The sequence below is a fragment of the Schizophyllum commune genome (assembly GCF_000143185.2).
Source record: "Schizophyllum commune H4-8 unplaced genomic scaffold SCHCOscaffold_2, whole genome shotgun sequence".
NCBI classification, from domain to species: Eukaryota; Fungi; Basidiomycota; class Agaricomycetes; order Agaricales; family Schizophyllaceae; genus Schizophyllum; species Schizophyllum commune.
This window is the reverse complement of record NW_026089539.1, coordinates 2,517,346-2,532,191: the sequence shown is the minus strand read 5'-3', so window position 1 is coordinate 2,532,191 and position 14,846 is coordinate 2,517,346. Positions and strand designations below refer to the sequence as shown.

At 55.8% G+C, this 14,846-nt stretch overlaps 6 protein-coding genes across 6 annotated transcripts; 1 reads left to right on the top strand and 5 right to left on the bottom strand.

The window, feature by feature from the left end:
* Positions 1 to 97: 97 nt before the first annotated feature.
* Positions 98 to 6,319, bottom strand: SCHCODRAFT_02684585 (uncharacterized protein). Its single transcript, XM_003038532.2, has 8 exons — positions 6,090 to 6,319; positions 5,967 to 6,031; positions 5,719 to 5,830; positions 5,290 to 5,608; positions 1,644 to 2,082; positions 738 to 1,593; positions 455 to 688; positions 98 to 399 (listed from the first exon to the last, which is right to left on the bottom strand). The coding sequence occupies exons 1-8, from the start codon at positions 6,141 to 6,143 to the stop codon at positions 304 to 306; spliced, it is 2,175 nt and encodes a 724-aa protein (XP_003038578.1). The 5' UTR covers positions 6,144 to 6,319; the 3' UTR covers positions 98 to 303.
* A 284-nt stretch (positions 6,320 to 6,603) lies between these two features.
* Positions 6,604 to 7,956, bottom strand: SCHCODRAFT_02611892 (uncharacterized protein). The gene is made up of 5 exons (XM_003038533.2): positions 7,649 to 7,956; positions 7,414 to 7,594; positions 7,140 to 7,363; positions 6,827 to 7,088; positions 6,604 to 6,775 (listed from the first exon to the last, which is right to left on the bottom strand). The coding sequence occupies exons 1-5, from the start codon at positions 7,834 to 7,836 to the stop codon at positions 6,650 to 6,652; spliced, it is 981 nt and encodes a 326-aa protein (XP_003038579.1). The 5' UTR covers positions 7,837 to 7,956; the 3' UTR covers positions 6,604 to 6,649.
* A 58-nt stretch (positions 7,957 to 8,014) lies between these two features.
* On the top strand, positions 8,015 to 8,853 carry SCHCODRAFT_02611888 (uncharacterized protein). Its single transcript, XM_003037196.2, has one exon. It carries the CDS (start codon positions 8,033 to 8,035, stop codon positions 8,675 to 8,677), a length of 645 nt encoding a protein of 214 aa, XP_003037242.1. The 5' UTR covers positions 8,015 to 8,032; the 3' UTR covers positions 8,678 to 8,853.
* A 1-nt stretch (position 8,854) lies between these two features.
* Positions 8,855 to 9,202, bottom strand: SCHCODRAFT_01230336 (uncharacterized protein). Its single transcript, XM_050341290.1, has one exon. The coding sequence runs from the start codon at positions 9,152 to 9,154 to the stop codon at positions 8,966 to 8,968; it is 189 nt and encodes a 62-aa protein (XP_050202328.1). The 5' UTR covers positions 9,155 to 9,202; the 3' UTR covers positions 8,855 to 8,965.
* Positions 9,203 to 9,477: 275 nt separating this feature from the next.
* SCHCODRAFT_02611885 (uncharacterized protein) lies at positions 9,478 to 11,465 on the bottom strand. Its single transcript, XM_050344502.1, has 4 exons — positions 11,435 to 11,465; positions 11,281 to 11,381; positions 9,972 to 11,232; positions 9,478 to 9,905 (listed from the first exon to the last, which is right to left on the bottom strand). Coding segments are annotated over exons 2-4 (1,311 nt in total). The 5' UTR covers positions 11,283 to 11,381; positions 11,435 to 11,465; the 3' UTR covers positions 9,478 to 9,857.
* A 123-nt stretch (positions 11,466 to 11,588) lies between these two features.
* SCHCODRAFT_02611879 (glycoside hydrolase family 16 protein) lies at positions 11,589 to 14,639 on the bottom strand. The gene is made up of 14 exons (XM_003038534.2): positions 14,304 to 14,639; positions 14,179 to 14,250; positions 13,930 to 14,126; positions 13,824 to 13,879; positions 13,549 to 13,772; positions 13,215 to 13,494; positions 13,064 to 13,159; positions 12,711 to 13,013; positions 12,584 to 12,660; positions 12,514 to 12,533; positions 12,304 to 12,463; positions 12,201 to 12,253; positions 12,082 to 12,148; positions 11,589 to 12,029 (listed from the first exon to the last, which is right to left on the bottom strand). Exons 1-14 carry the CDS (start codon positions 14,439 to 14,441, stop codon positions 11,955 to 11,957), a joined length of 1,818 nt encoding a protein of 605 aa, XP_003038580.2. The 5' UTR covers positions 14,442 to 14,639; the 3' UTR covers positions 11,589 to 11,954.
* Positions 14,640 to 14,846: the final 207 nt, after the last annotated feature.

The following is a 14,846-nucleotide window of genomic DNA, read 5'->3' as shown; positions in this document are numbered from 1 at the left end:
TCGGAGAAGAGGAGAGAGCACGCCAGAGCTGCAACGTGTCCGCAACACGTGATGACATGTGACTCTTGCCAAAGATCGTCAGACGAGGCTGAGGCCTGTTTTTCGTTCCGTCCCTATAACCCACTACCATAAATGGTAGCGGGAATCTGCTATCGATGGGCAAGGGCCTCAACAGCGGCTCAGCATGACCACAACGGTATATAGTGCAACAATATAGGTTGTATACAGGCAGGAATAACCAACCATCCGAAGTCCATTGGGGAACAATCTCAGGCCCATTGGCCAACAGCACGCGCAGATAAATTAGTAAGAAGCCCCAGGCTCCGGGTCTACGAACGTTCCATTGGGGTAGAGCGTGGCCGCGTTCGTAAAGTCGCCCGTGGTCCCGCTCGAGGACAGCTGAGGGGAGGTGGGTGAGTGTCGCTTCAACTGGCGAATCGCGCGTAACACGTACCGCAAGGCGGAAGAAATGCGGCAGGCTTTGATTAAGCGCCGCGAGTGTGTAGTTGAGCGCGTCGCCCGCGTATCGTTCTACGTCGTCTACTAGCAATACGAAGCCATCCCAGTCGCTGTTGGGTAACGGGGCCCATTCTATGGTCTGATTGTCCCATGGGATGGAGGCATTATAGGTGCTCGAATTGGTAAGGAATGTCGGAAGATCAGAGCCGATGGTTGCGTCGTCACGAAGCTAGAAAGAGATGAGAAATGACCACAAGACGAATGTGCACGTTACTGACCTCTGCCGCGGTCTGCAATATCGAGTCAAACCCATACGCAGCTGCGCCATTCAGGAACAATCCCAGCAGGAATCCCTGGTAGACAGCAGATGGTCTCGTAGGCCATGCCGTTCCGGGCAACAACACCAGCGCCAGGAAGTAGTGGTGTATCCGCAGGTTCAATGTCGGTAGCAGCGCCAGAACCATCACGACCAGCCCGCCAATGATATACCATTTGACGTAGTGCGCCAGCCATCCCGTCTTTCTGATCACCCTCACCTGGTTTAGGGCGGCGAGGACAACGATGATGATGATAACGACGAGCGTCGCCACCGCACCGGAGCGCTTCGCCAAGTCTGGCGCGTATAGGCGCTGCAACGGCAGGCGGTCGGTCGTGTAGCCCGTCAGGATGCCCACCCAGAAGGGTCCCAAGTACCACACGGCACCCTCCAGTGGTGCACGCTCGAATGCAGGCATCACCCAGCGAAACGCGAGGCGCCAAAGCACGTAGCACATGAATAGGCAGGGTAAGAATGTCGCGAAGAGGTCCGAAAGCTCGGGTGGCTCCTTGTTGGGTTGCGAGAATAGCCCAACATGCCAAAACCCGATGCAGACGAGCGTCCAGAACCGTGCGATGGGGTGAGGTCGGAAGAGGGTGAAGACAAGGAAGGATATGACAACGTCGAAGGCGAGTACAGGCCAACGGATGTCGGTGCAGTGTGTAAGGGGTGTCGAGTCGGAGAAGCGGAAGGAGAGGGGAAAGACGGTGGGGAAGCCGATGGACTCAAGGGAGTGCGCAGTGGTACCGATGAAGTCTGTGAAGTTGCCAATGAGGGATAAACTTGCGCAACCACCTTTCGAGTCGTCGATTAGGCCGCTAACGAGGGATAAGCATGCGAATGGCCTATAAGCGAGTGCGATACGTACGCTTGTATAGCGGATGCGCATATGAAGGAATCACCTCGGTAGGTTTGGTTATCGTCGCCACCACCAACGATGAGAGGCTTGTACGCCATCTGCTCTGCGCCTATGGTTCGGGGGTTCTGCAAGATGGTACCCGCGCACGAAGCTGGACATCGGAAGTCATACGTCTGGTTGTCAAACGGCGCGCAGTCGGCCCCGTCCAGTCCGCAGCCGCTATTTGCGAGCCAGAACGTCGACGTGCACCCGACGAATGAGTCCTCAGGTGTGAGGTACCATTGTTCTCGAGTGAGGAAGGACAATCCGATGATGTAGGCGGCAACGAGAATGGCGAAGATGAAGGGGGAGGTGAAGGGACGAGTGAACCTGATCCATGTTGACTCGATGGGTACGTAGAGCCGGCGATTTCGATAGGTGATATCGATGTCAAGCCATGGCTTGGGATCTGTGTATTCATTCGAATCATTACTCTTGGGTATGCTCGAGGGATGCAGCGACATACCTGGCAAGATAGTAGGTGGTCGAGGGCCACGCAGATACAGCAACGCTATGCGCAATCGAGCGTAGGCGCGCGGATGACTTGACTCTATTGAGTTGAGTCTGCGCTCCAGATACAATTGTACGCGAGAGGGGGGACCCTCAGGAGGGACAGAAGGGTGACGGCCAGCATCGGAATTCAGGGCAGGCTCGAAGGCGCGCGAGCTTCCCTCGAGGGTCGCCTTGGATGAGCGCGGAGGGTAAAAGGTATCGCCATTCCGCTGAGTGAGGGAGGAGCCAGAGCTGCTGCTCTGTCGCAGGTGGGCGGCGTCCATAAGCGCCAGGTGGCGGCGGATAGAGTGATGAGAACGTCGAAGGCAACAGCATGGCTAAGCTCGGCGATCGGCCCGGCTGTGGCGAGTTCCGTTTTTGGCAGGCTTTCAACGCCTTTCTTTTGTTTTCCAAGGAATTTATAGGTCGGGCGACAGGTGAGTGAATTAGTCCCAGGAAAATGATTTCCCCTGATATGAGCATTGCGCAGGTGCATAGAGCTGGGCTTACAAGGAAGTACAGCCTGCCGACGCCTTTAGGCGCCATTGTTGCCTCCAAGTTCGCTCATTACGCCCTCCCGCGGACCCCTCGGCAGTCACGTGTGCCCGAGAAATCTCATCGCGATGATCTTGACTCGATTGCTGCCGCGATTGGTGTCCTCGTCCGCCCATTCGTACTCGAGCATCTCCGCGCCGCCCCTCAGCTACTTCTACCCGAGCTTCCTCCAGCTCTTCACTCCCAACTTCACCTCCACACCCGCCCCCGCACGCAAGATGCCCTTCCACGCAGTCGCCGACGCGCTGCAGTCCCCCCTCAAGGATCTCGTGCTCAAGGTCGACGCGCCGGACTATGCCGGACGTACCGAGAAGGACAAGGCCGAGGTTGCGCAGTGGGTCGAGAAAGTCGCCAAGGGTGAGGTCGGCAAAGAGGCTGACTTGAAGGTGCGCATCCTCGTCGATCGTGCAAACGCGTCTCTTACCCTTCTATAGGACCTCAACGCTACCCTCACCCCGCGCACATTCGCTGTCGCAAACACTCTTACTGCTGCAGACGTTGCTCTCTACGGCGCTCTCCACCCCGTCCTCTCCCAGCTCCAACCCGCCCAGTACTACGCTGTGCCCGCTGTTACGCGCCACTTCGATCACATCCAGCACCTCCCCCCTGTGCGCGCTGTCGCTGACCCCCTTGCACCTGCCTTTGCTGTTGTCCCCTTCGATATCGAGAACGCACCAAAACAGGAGCGCGTACAGGAGGCACCAAAGAAGAAAGAGAAGAAGCCCGCCGCTTCAGCTGCCTCAGCGTCCGAGGCTGCGCCAGCAGCAGCAGATAAGCCTGCAGCAGGCGAGAAGCAGGCGGCGAAGAAAGAGAAGAAGGAGAAGAAGCCCAAGGAGGGTAAGTGTTCTGCTCACTGTTCGTGTCTCTGCGAGAAAGCTGATGAGATTGACCAGGCCAGCCCACTGAGAAGAAGGTTAAGGAGAAGAAGGCTGCACCGGCACCTGAGGAGCCTGCCGAGCCTGCGCCTAGCATGATTGACCTCCGAGTAGGAAGGATCGTCGAGGGTATGTAAAGCATCCTATCTGGATCGACGCGACCTTACTGACGCATGCAACCTAGTTGAGAAGCACCCAGACGCGGATGGCTTGTATGTCGAGGTATAACACCCTTCCTTGCGTTTCTGTGCACGACTGACACGTTCGCAGAAAATTGACATTGGCGAGGAAACTGGACCGCGCACCGTCGTCTCTGGCCTCGTAAAATACATCCCAATCGAGCAGATGCGCGATAAGTGGCTTGTTGCTGTCGTGCGTTTCTCTTTCCCACTCCATCCTCCTTCCGTGTCCTTACCCACCACCCCCAGTGCAACCTCAAGCCCGCCACCATGCGCGGCGTCAAGAGCTTCGCCATGGTCCTCTGCGCCACGCACCCCGACGGCAAGGAAGCTGGCATCGAGATCGTCAACCCGCCCGAGGGCAGCAAGCCCGGCGACCGCATCTACTTCGAGGGCTTCGAGGACAAGCAGCCGCTCTCGCAGCTCAACCCGAAGAAGAAGATCTTCGAGACGATACAGCCCGACTTCACCACCCTCGAGTCCCGCGAGGCAGCGTGGGTGGACCCGAAGACGAAGTCGGTGCATAGGATCCGGACGGAGAAGGGTGTTTGTGCTGCGCCGACGTTTGTGGGGGCGAGCTTGTCGTAGACGAGGGTATGGTTGTGGGCGAAGATTGCAGTTGTGTACCATTAGCTGATCTTAGACTACTGTACGGTTTCGACCGTAGGTTCAGCGGATGTGACCTGTGACCGCGTGAACTTACCTTAGTTCAAGTTCACGGGTGAAAATCGGGTGTGACACTAGATAATTAAGTTCACACGCCTGAGTTCGCGGGTGGCGCGGCCCTCTGGGCCGAGTAAAATATTCATCGTCTGGTGGCGTACCCATGTCCATCGTATCCAACACCATGTCCGTTCAGCATCGACGTGCCGACTAACACCATCGTTGATTCTGTGATGTCGGAGGGCTCACAGATCCCACCAGGATAATGTCAGGAGGAGGGGAATCTCATGCGTGTAGAGGTCGCTGAAGACCTTGACGTCGATGTTGTCAGCCTTCATGAGACGCCGCAGCCCAAGGAAGGAGGGAGACACAGGCGGGGCCAGCGCACGTCGCGAGGGAGGATGTGGACATCGAAATGGGATGACATGGGATGGGTAGGTGACTAGAAAATATGTAGGAGTGTACGCAGTGGGCGAAAAAACCGCAAATTTAGGCTCAAAACGCGCTATTTCGGACTTACATGGTACGGAGTTCACCGACTGGTATGACCTGTGACACTTGCGCCGTAGGTTCAGTTCATGGGTCCCAGTGACATGTGACGTGAACCTATGGTCGAAACCGTACAGTACTCACATTGAAATCAGGCTGCCGAGAGGCTTTAGCTCATCGAATGCATTCGCGGCGTCTAGGAAGAGCAAGGCAAGCAACAGCAGTTCGATCCATCACAATAAAGATACGACTCGTCGATTCAGTTTCGTCCAGTTCAAAGGTTAGTAGAGGCGCCAGGACCTCAGACCGGGCCAGCTATATTTCCATCAGCTTCATTTCTTCCATAAGACACCCCCCACTCACTGTAATCATACACCAGCTTGATCTGCTCATCGTCCCCCTTCGGCGTCGTCAGCCTTACGTGCCGCACGTAGCGCCGCTCGCCATTGATCTCCTCCACGCCCCACGTCTGCACCGCCGTCCACTGCGTGCCGTTCTCCGGCGCGGTGTCGACGTAGGATTCGATGAGGCCCTGCTCGAGCGTGTCGGCGGTCCAGCCCTCGATGAGGTGGGGGCAGTCGATGCCGAGGTCTTCGGCTTTGACGCGGCGGGATTTGCCTACGACATGCCCGAAGAGGTTGTCCTCTTTCTTGCGCTCATTCCAGTCGAGGGCGCGTTCTTCCTGTGGGTAAGGTCAATAATTGAGGTGAGAGGGGGAGAAGGGTAAGTGATTGTGGCAGATATGAGAGAAGAATAGTAATGAGGCAGGGTGCAGAGTGCCGAAGAATATACCGTCTGTTCGTTCAGACCGCTAAGAGTCTGAGTCGCGTCGATGCGCTCGACACCGTTCTCGTCTCTCCAGTGGTTGATGGTCACATAGATGGTACCAGCACCGATGATCTTCCTGTTCATCGGGAGCGTTAGTGATGCATATTCATGCGAGAGACGCAGCGAGGAAGGGGAGTTGCTGGTTGTATAGCGAAAGCGACAACGTCCGGAACGGCACATTGACGAGTACAGATGGAGGGGGGCCGACGAACCTCTTCACCCAACTGATCCCCTGCAGCGTGAGGATCTTATCCGTGTTGCCAGAGAGGCCCTTGTTCTACATCGACCCACCGATCGTCAGATCAGCGCGTACGATGCTCGGCAAGTCACCTCACCATCACAAACTTGCCCGAGATATCCTGGACAGAGAAGCTCGCTGGGACTGCCATCGTTGTTCGCGACTGCTGTAGGTGGATGACAGTAGCTAAAGAGATGGGTGGGCGAAGAGCGCGATGAAGGTGTCGTCACGACTCGACGATATATATGCGGGGCAAATCACATGCGCGTGTCCCCTTACCCCCACCTGGACGTCGTATCGCTCGTGAATTCGGTAGCAAAAATGCCCACCTCGCTTCCTTCTGACTATCGGAAAGCACAAAAGCTATCTTATCCAGGCCAAAGCTATCCTCAACCTCGCTCGATGCACCGGAAGCGGGATAGGATTATTGCCAGGCGAGCGACTTACCTACGTCCCGAAAAACAAGTTCAACCTCGAAGGCAGGCGCCGGACGGATGCAAAACCGGACCCCGCACGGCCGTAGCTGCCCCGTGGGGCGGTCATTCGTGCTTGTCTCCGAAAAAGGCGCGGGATAACCACGCAGAGCCTCAAGTGCATTAATCCAACATTGCGGCATGTAAAGCTTGATCCAATTGCTCAAGGCTGGACAACCGTACTCTAGGAAGACCCTTCTGACTGCGACCCCAAGTCTGCAATCTTCGACCTGCGCCTGCGCAATGGTGTGGACGAGGACTCTGGCTCGTCCTTGATAGTGGTTATTGGAGCTTCATGCTTGACTTCTCTCTGCCGAACCGTCAGTAAGATGTCCCAAACGTCCGGGAAGAAATTTCGTACCGAAGTCCGGCGACTTAGTCTCCGTCTGGGAGAGGGGAAGTCGTCGTCGGAGCTTGAGTCTGTCTCTGAGTCCGGGAGCGCTTTTTGCGAAGGCGGCCTCGCAGGTGGCGAAGGCTTCGTTGGTGGCGACGGTGGCGCGATGTCGAGCGGACCCGAAAGTGCGACGGGTAGCAAGCATGCTGCAACTACGGCCATACAAGTCAAGAAAAACGCGCCTGCGGCTGCACAGGATAGAGCGAAGGGGAAGCGCGTCAGCAATCCACTGTGAACGCACATCAATAACCGAACAAGACAAGAGAAGGCAGCGACAAACCGAACTCCCTGGTGCACCACAGTGCCCTTCAGGGTCGCAGAGAGCACGCTGAGCTCACGTCCTTCCCCAGCACCGATGGATCGCCAGTTATCCTTTCGACCGATAGTGACGGACGCTATGAGGTCTGTCAAGCCTGGCGTGAAGGCAGCTAACAAGGGCACAGAGATCTCGGTCGTGAGTGAAGTTGGGAATAGAAAGAACGATCGAGGAGGTGTTGCTATAGCCTGGGCCATTTAATGAGCTGTGTAGTAGAGTAGATGAGCACGAAGCTTACCGGCCTCCGCACCGATAGCACGGTACCATTGCTTGGCGTAGTCAGAGCCAACTCCGTCATGAAGTTGCCTAGCGCAAGGTTCGATGGGGATGCAGGCACGACAAGTTGCAGAGATATATCGTAGGGTTGCGATGAGACGAGGGAGGGTATTTGGGCTTGAGCATACGGCTGAACACCATCACTGAACCGATTCTGATCATAAGAGGTTGTGCCGTTGCTACAACCCGTCACTCACCCGTACTGTAGATACAGAGGCACCTCCCAGCCGACGGCAAGGCTCTTCCATACCAAGAGACCCGAAGCCAGCGAAAAGAAGACAACGATGGGTATAAGGAGCGTGCAGATGAGGAGGGGAATTAGCTGAGGGGAGAACGGCCGGAGGGTCTCGAGCCCGGTCGAGACGAGGGATGAAGCGAGGGTCATTGGGAGCTGCACTACAGAGAGAGCACCATCGAGCAGGATATCTATCAGCCCCCTCCGACGTGGAGGTTGCTGAGGGCTGAAGGAGCTGTACCCGCTCTCCGTCTTCATGGTGGCGAGCGGCAAGACGCGTATGCACGTGTTTATCGCGGCGCGACGTTAGCGATCAAACGCGTCCTTGTTCTCGACCACCATCATCATGTCCTCCGAGCTCGACCTCAGAATGCTCATCGGCCACCATCCAGACTCTGACGCGCTCAAGGTCTTCTTGGGTGACCTACAGGCCAAAACGGGCGCATCGGTTTCCCCCGATGTCAAGGCTTACTCAGACGCGGTTTACTACAACCACTATGCTCTCGGGATCAGCCTAATGTTCGCACCCGAGAAGGGATACAATCCTGCTAAATCCTCCCCTATATCCCCTGAAAAGCTGTCCCTCGACTCAATCGACCTCTACAACGTGCCGAGCTCGTCGCAGCAAACCAACAAAGCGACCTCGTCGCGAACAGCTGAAGTCAAGTTCAGCACGTATCCCGTCAACCCCTTCACGCTCCATTTGACGCCGGCCTTGAAGGACAAGGAAGGAACAGAGCTCCAGAGGCCCGCGACTTTCCAAGTGTCGCCAGCCACTACGGGGAAAGGATTTGTTGCCGCATTCGGCGAGCCGGACAGGAAGGGCGGTGGGGCGGGACCTACGAATGGATCGATCGGCATCTGGTGCGAGTGGTCAAGGGACGGCGTGATGGTCGAGTTTGCTGGTAGTGAGGCCCGCGGTCCTCAGGCTTGGGAACGAGGAAAGGACGCACTCTGGCGCGTCATCACGATATTCGCACCCAAAACATGACTCAATGGCACTACAATTACGATGCTACCCTCGCATATTCAGTAGTCATAACCATCTATACGGTACCAACCACCGTAGTCACTGTCGTACTCGACATCATCGAAACAATTATGGTACGATGCTCTGTACCGGAACTGATCTCCATGGTCCCTCGAGAACCTGTACGTCTCAGGCTTCGCTGCATCAGCCTTGGTGATCAGACCATGATACTCCCCGCATGGTACGCGACCGAAGGGCAGGTCCTTGGAAAGCGGGCCAAGGTCGGAAATTGTGATCTGTACCTCTGGCCTATGGCGTAGATTTTGATGATAAAATTACCGCGGACGCGCTTTCACGCCGCGCAATCGCGCTTTGTCTGGGGGAGGTTCCGGGCGTCCCGTGGTGTATATTGAGCCTCTCCCTCACCCTTTGCACCCTTAGATGGCCATGGAAGTGATGGTGGAGGAAGAGAAAGCGTCGTCGACGCTGTTCGGCCATTGCCGACCAGGGCGGCAAGTCGGTCCGCGATCTCCGCCTCGACTGCCACCCATCCCTTCCTCTTCCTCTCATGGTCGTACACGACCCAGCAGTCGAACAGAGGTAGTACTTTATCAGTACAGCCCGTTTAGCGAATCCGTGAGTCTTTTTCAAATTGCCGCATGACCAATCAATCATGGTGCTTGTGCGACTCGACAAGGGTAGCTCTAGCTTCAGAAATTCGGTTCCTTCAGGAGTACGCAAGAGTAAATCAGTTACTAGAGCGCCAATTGATGGCTGAACATTGAGAATACAGTCGCCCGTGCCATGAATAGCCAGTCAAGGTAGTGCCTTGCATAGCGTGCATGAGTTGAAGTGAGTAAAGACATGACAGATCATGAACATCCAGTAATAATTCATCACATGGTTGATAAGTGGTTATGGTTGATTCACTGTCTTGCTGCACGATACGACGCAAGGAAGAAGGGGAAGATCAAGGGAAAGATGGCAGTTGAGGTGGAGATCGCGGACCGACTTGCCGCCCTGGTCGGCAATGGCCGAACAGCGTCGACGACGCTTTCTCTTCCTCCACCATCACTTCCATGGCCATCTAAGGGTGCAAAGGGTGAGGGAGAGGCTCAATATACACCACGGGACGCCCGGAACCTCCCCCAGACAAAGCGCGATTGCGCGGCGTGAAAGCGCGTCCGCGGTAATTTTATCATCAAAATCTACGCCATACTGGCCTCCTGGTCGCGAACTTGCAAAGGAACTGCAAAAAAAGTGGAAAACAACGCGTGCATGAGTTCAAGGACTTCTATGGAAGGACAAAACATACATCTTTAAGTTCGCTCTCAACGAGCTCCTGGTCTTCTTCATCTGAATCGTCTGTATCAGCGTTTGAGGTTGTGTCGATCCTGACGTGCAGAGTTTCCAGAATTGGCCACCAATGTTCTGTAATCAGCGGCAGCGGCATTGGGATGACCAAAATGAGGTGGCGAATGGCCGTGAGTGACGATAGAAAAGAGGAGTCCCGATAGCTGGAGGTTATTTGTAGGCGGAGTGTGTGAAGCGAGGGGAAGGGGCTCGAGGAGCCATCTTGGGCTGGGAAGAGGAGGCTCAAGCGGATCTCGTCGCCTTCTTCCTCGTAAAGCTCGAAGTATTCCAGGTTGGGCATGGAGAGACGGATAGTTGGCTCAGAACGGCGCCTGGGTTGGTATGGTACACTGGTGAATTGCGCTGCGAACCGCTTGATAGACGGCGCTACGATGATGGGCACCGGCTGCACCCTTGTGGCATTATATGGATTCTCCTTCCAACGCAGTTGGAACTTGGGAAGGACAAGCGTGTGCAAAGCCGGACAATCATGTATGATGCCTGCGAGCACAGTGGGATTGTCGCTAGAGAGGTTGGTGACATGGAGAGAGACAAGATTGACGAGTGGCGGGAGGCAGATAAGGCATACATGATTGGCTTTGAGATGTCGCAGAGATGGGAAATGGGGGGCGCCAGGATCAGAGGCAGGTTCATCGGCGGGACTATGCCGGTCGTGATTGACCAGGTCACCGCGCACAGGGGTTTGAGCGTACTCCAGACGCTGCAAGTTGGGGGCTTCGTCGAAGCATTCCAGAACTCTGCCAATGTACTCGCCCTGAGGGTCCGTCAAGATGAGCTCCCTGAGCCGTGGTGCGAGAAGCTTGAGTAAATCCACACCAGGAGGACCGAAGAAGATGGTACCGAACTCCTGGAAGTAGACATGGACCGTGACCGGTTGATCTCGCGACCTGTGAGCGTACTCATGGGCGCGCCGTCGCGAGGTCGCATTAGTGGGTCGGACGCAGATGACGGTCCAAAGCTCTGCAGCGTCAATGGTGATCGAGCGCCACAGCTTGCACACTTGGCTGACGGCGACCTCCAGAGGTTTGGACGCATAGAGGTACCATGTTGGATCAAATGATATGGGTATGCCAGTTTTGAAGATCGCGAGCAGAAGCTCGACCGGTAGATTCGATATAGGACTCGGCGATCTGTTCGATGAAAGACGGACGGGCTGGCCAGCCTTTTGTTTGTTTCGGCCGCCCTTCCCTTTGCGACGTGTCCTGCAAGGTGATTAGATGTGAGAGGATGCACACTTCGCGAGATCTTACATGACAGTGCTACGCTCGATTGGTGATCAATTCGCGATCGCCAGACACTTGCGTCAATCCGATGTTGGCTTTGGAATGACTCGTTAGATCTGGTTACAGTACTGTAGACGCATGAGCGTTAGGAGAGCTTCACACAGTAAAATATTCTCCTCGCCTGGATTGCGCCCGTGAAGGGAAGATGCAAGGAAGACGGCTGTGGGAAGGGACGCGGGCAAGGCGTGGCGAGAGAACAACCGCGCACGTGACTGGTTTCCACCACTCTTATCCCAGCGCGTCCTACAATTTGTGCAGTGCGCAAGCTTGTATCGTCCAATCCAAAATCCAGTCTCCATTATACACTTGCCCGCGTCCAAGGCAGAGTACAATTTGTAGATCTATGCCAGAAAGAAAGACGATGGTGAGGGCTGGCGGACGACAGGTATGTTATGGAGGCCAACGCGACCAGGTATACAGGCTATGAATGCGAAACTGGCCGCACGTACGCTGATAGTAGATTAAGTAGATCGCTTGATAAGTCCGATGCTTTCCACGGGCGGGTACGCCCCTGCTAAAGTGGTACTCCCCCCTATGCTGGGGAACTCGCCCTCCGATGCTCAACACCCCGGACACTCTCGACCGTGCGAGGCCCGGTGGTCGTACATAAATGACATAACGACTCGTGAGCAGCGCGTCCATTAGCACTCGTCCAAGAAGCTGTTCTTGGGGACGGTCTGCTTGTAGTCGTCGACCCATGTTGTCAAGTTGGGGTTCTGTCGAGACAGCTCAGTATTCGGCAATGGGGGCTGGCGCGACAAGACTTACGCTGTACGCCTCCGGGAACTGCGCAATGTACGCGGCAGTCGGGAACTCGGGCGGATCGCAGCCGATGCTGAAAGGCACGGTTAGAATGAGTGAAGGTGAGTACAGTAATTGAGGCTCACTTGACCGAGTCGGCCTTCTGGTACACGCGAATCCAGTCGATGGACATGACGGCCTAAGCACTGTGTCAGCTGTCATCGCGATCTCGAGACAAGGTACACATACTGGGAACGTCAAATGGTCCAAGTCGACATCACCGAAATTCCTACTCATACCCAAGTTGATAATGAGGTAGAGCGGTTCCTCGGGGATGGGACGCGGTCCGATCTCGACACGCGTGTCGGCGGCCATACCAGCAGCCTTCATGGTCCACGCCTTCTGGTTACTGGATAGTAATTGAGTAAAACAAAACACAGGTACGAAGGAGGGGCGTACTCGTTGAGCCAGGTGATGTACTGAAATCCTTGATCAATACGAGCATAGCAAAACAGGCAACGAGACTCACAGCATCATCAAAGCCAGGAACATACTCGAAACCGTAGACCGCGTAGCAGCCGGTCTCAAGCTGGTAGCACTCCTGGTCTGAAGAACGTTCAGACAGGGCGTAGTGATAAGATGCACGGCCCACTCACTGGTCAACGACACGGCGGAGGTGGCCTGCTGGTAGACACCACCCATGTACGAGTTCAGCTGGGTCATCTCGTCGTCGTAGATGATGAGGTTGTCGGACGTGTTGAACCACTGGTAGGCGTAGTTGTACGGCGCCCACTGGCAGGACTGCGAGACGTGACCACCCTCAGTCGGGGAGACCTGGGCTTCGAAGATATCGATCTCGGGAGCTGCACGGCCGACGTAGGTACCGTCCGAGTGCATGGGTCCGGGATGAATCTCGCCAGGGCAAGTGCAACGGGAAAGACGCTGTCCACCCTGGTACGCTGGAGGGGAGGTCGGTGATAGTACAATAGAAGAGGAAGGTAGTACGTACACAGGACATCGTCATACGACTTGTCTCCATCAATAGTAGCCGCCCTAGGAAGACCGTTCTTGGTCTGATTGGCCACAGTACCGACGTCGCAAGAGTCTGCATACAGATGTCAGGATCCGCATGGTTATTCTTATGAAAGAAATGGACGCACCGTAAGTGTACGGCCATGTTCCGTCTAAACTCGCACCGTAACCCGCGCGACCAAGGTTACCCATCGTCCACACGGCGGGCCACAAGCCGACGATGTTGTTCGCACCCGGGAGTTCAACCGCGACCTCGACTAGACCACCGGTGAAGCAGAACTTGTTCCAGGTCGACATCATACCGCCAGTGTAGTCGAGGTCGTGGTTCGGCTTAGCATCGAGCGTCACGCGGAGAGCGCCACCGGTGGTGTTGATGGCGCTTGGGTCGTACCACTCCATGTTGTTCGTCTGCGCGTTGTTGACCGTCAGTAAATACCAGAGAAAATGTTACGAGGCACGTACACCCCAGTAGTGCAGGTCAACGGCCTCCCAGTACGGGTCATCGCCAGGGTAGAAGGTACGACCGTCGACATTGAACTCGTCCGAGAAAACGAGAACCATGTCATCGCCGTTGGTCGGGCCCTTCTTCGTCTTGACTTCCTCCGGCGTGTCCAAGTCAATGGCACCCCAGTTTCCGTTCATTTCTGGGACCTGACCGGAGCCGTTGATACCACCAAGGTTGAAACCTGTAGTATATGTTAAATAGAGTCCAATGGGCCGGGTGCTGGACACCTTACCACCGTTGTTGGACTGAGTCTGCTTGGTGAAGAAACTCGCCAAAGGGTAGCCGGCACTAAGAAGAAAGTCAGTGGGTGAGGAAGATCTGAAAATTAGAACACATACAAGAGCCCAACCATGGCAAGTACGAGAAGCAGCAAAAAGCCAAGGTTGTAGAAACCACGGGCAGTGAAGATCGTGCCACCGCGGTCTCGCCTTCTGTCGCGCTTGGGATCGGGATTGTGAAGGTAATCGTCGGGTTCTTGTACATCGCGCGACAAGTTGGAAGCCCCCCACATCATGGGATCCGGTGGGAGGGAAAACTGGGCGATGCTTCTCAGAACGTGCGGTGGGTGAATGAGCTGGACGACGCACCTTATCTGAGATGGAGCCAGCAAGCGTGGACTTGCTATCAAAGCCGCTCGCAACCGAATATGGCGAGCCAGTCTGCGCGACGTTATGCGTGAGTTGGTGGGCGTGCGACGCGAAGTAATACGTACCGCATTCGGGCCTGATCTGGGAGCGCTGGTGGAATGAGGGAAAGAGTTTCCGCTGGGGAGGAGGCTGGTGCTGGACGCGGGGGAGTCGAACGGCTGGCGCCGCTGTGCGTTGGGCCCAAAGGGAGAAGGAGCGGACATGGTGGTCGTAGCCAAGAGCAGAAAAGGAAAGACGTGACGGCATCAGATGCGCAGCCCCCAAGCCCTTCAGCCTCCCCGGATCACCCGGCCGGCGGCGTGCGACGGTGGGTCCTTGGTGGCAACGACGACGAAGGGGCCAGAGGCCGTCGACGTCCTCGTCGTCGATGGGGGAGAGCTTCGAGGACCTGATAACAAGTGGACATTCGCGCTTAGCGTCCTGGTTCCTGCAGCGCTAGTCGCCGGTCACTGTTCTCCGTTCACGAGGCATCACGAGGCAGCAGGCCTAGCCAGCTTCACTTGATCGCCGATGTCCTTCAGAAGCCGTCTCCCATTCATTTCGAGCTTGCCTTGTCCTTCCATGGCGCCTTGTTCTGTCTACCTCTTGTTGGCCACAAAAGCGGATTG

Bases quoted from the DNA above. Each gene is read 5' to 3' on its own strand.
- SCHCODRAFT_02684585 (XM_003038532.2), bottom strand. From the start codon at position 6,143: ATGGCAGTCCCAGCGAGCTTCTCTGTCCAGGATATCTCGGGCAAGTTT. The intron at 5,609-5,718 runs GTATATTCTTCG...CCTTACCCACAG, and splicing joins GCGGTCTGAACGAACAGACG to GAAGAACGCGCCCTCGACTG. The intron at 2,083-5,289 runs GTGAGTGGGGGG...ATGAATACACAG, and splicing joins CAAGCTGGTGTATGATTACA to ATCCCAAGCCATGGCTTGAC.
- SCHCODRAFT_02611892 (XM_003038533.2), bottom strand. From the start codon at position 7,836: ATGACCCTCGCTTCATCCCTCGTCTCGACCGGGCTCGAGACCCTCCGG. The intron at 7,364-7,413 runs GTAAGCTTCGTG...TAAATGGCCCAG, and splicing joins TGCTATCGGTGCGGAGGCCG to GCTATAGCAACACCTCCTCG. The intron at 7,089-7,139 runs GTTTGTCGCTGC...GTGCGTTCACAG, and splicing joins GTGGTGCACCAGGGAGTTCG to TGGATTGCTGACGCGCTTCC.
- SCHCODRAFT_02611888 (XM_003037196.2), top strand. From the start codon at position 8,033: ATGTCCTCCGAGCTCGACCTCAGAATGCTCATCGGCCACCATCCAGAC.
- SCHCODRAFT_01230336 (XM_050341290.1), bottom strand. From the start codon at position 9,154: ATGGCCGAACAGCGTCGACGACGCTTTCTCTTCCTCCACCATCACTTC.
- SCHCODRAFT_02611885 (XM_050344502.1), bottom strand. The intron at 9,906-9,971 runs GTATGTTTTGTC...CTTTTTTTGCAG, and splicing joins TTGAGAGCGAACTTAAAGAT to TTCCTTTGCAAGTTCGCGAC.
- SCHCODRAFT_02611879 (XM_003038534.2), bottom strand. From the start codon at position 14,441: ATGTCCGCTCCTTCTCCCTTTGGGCCCAACGCACAGCGGCGCCAGCCG. The intron at 14,127-14,178 runs GTGCGTCGTCCA...AGCATCGCCCAG, and splicing joins CTGGCTCCATCTCAGATAAG to TTTTCCCTCCCACCGGATCC. The intron at 12,149-12,200 runs GTGAGCCTCAAT...CGTGCCTTTCAG, and splicing joins CAGAAGGCCGACTCGGTCAA to CATCGGCTGCGATCCGCCCG.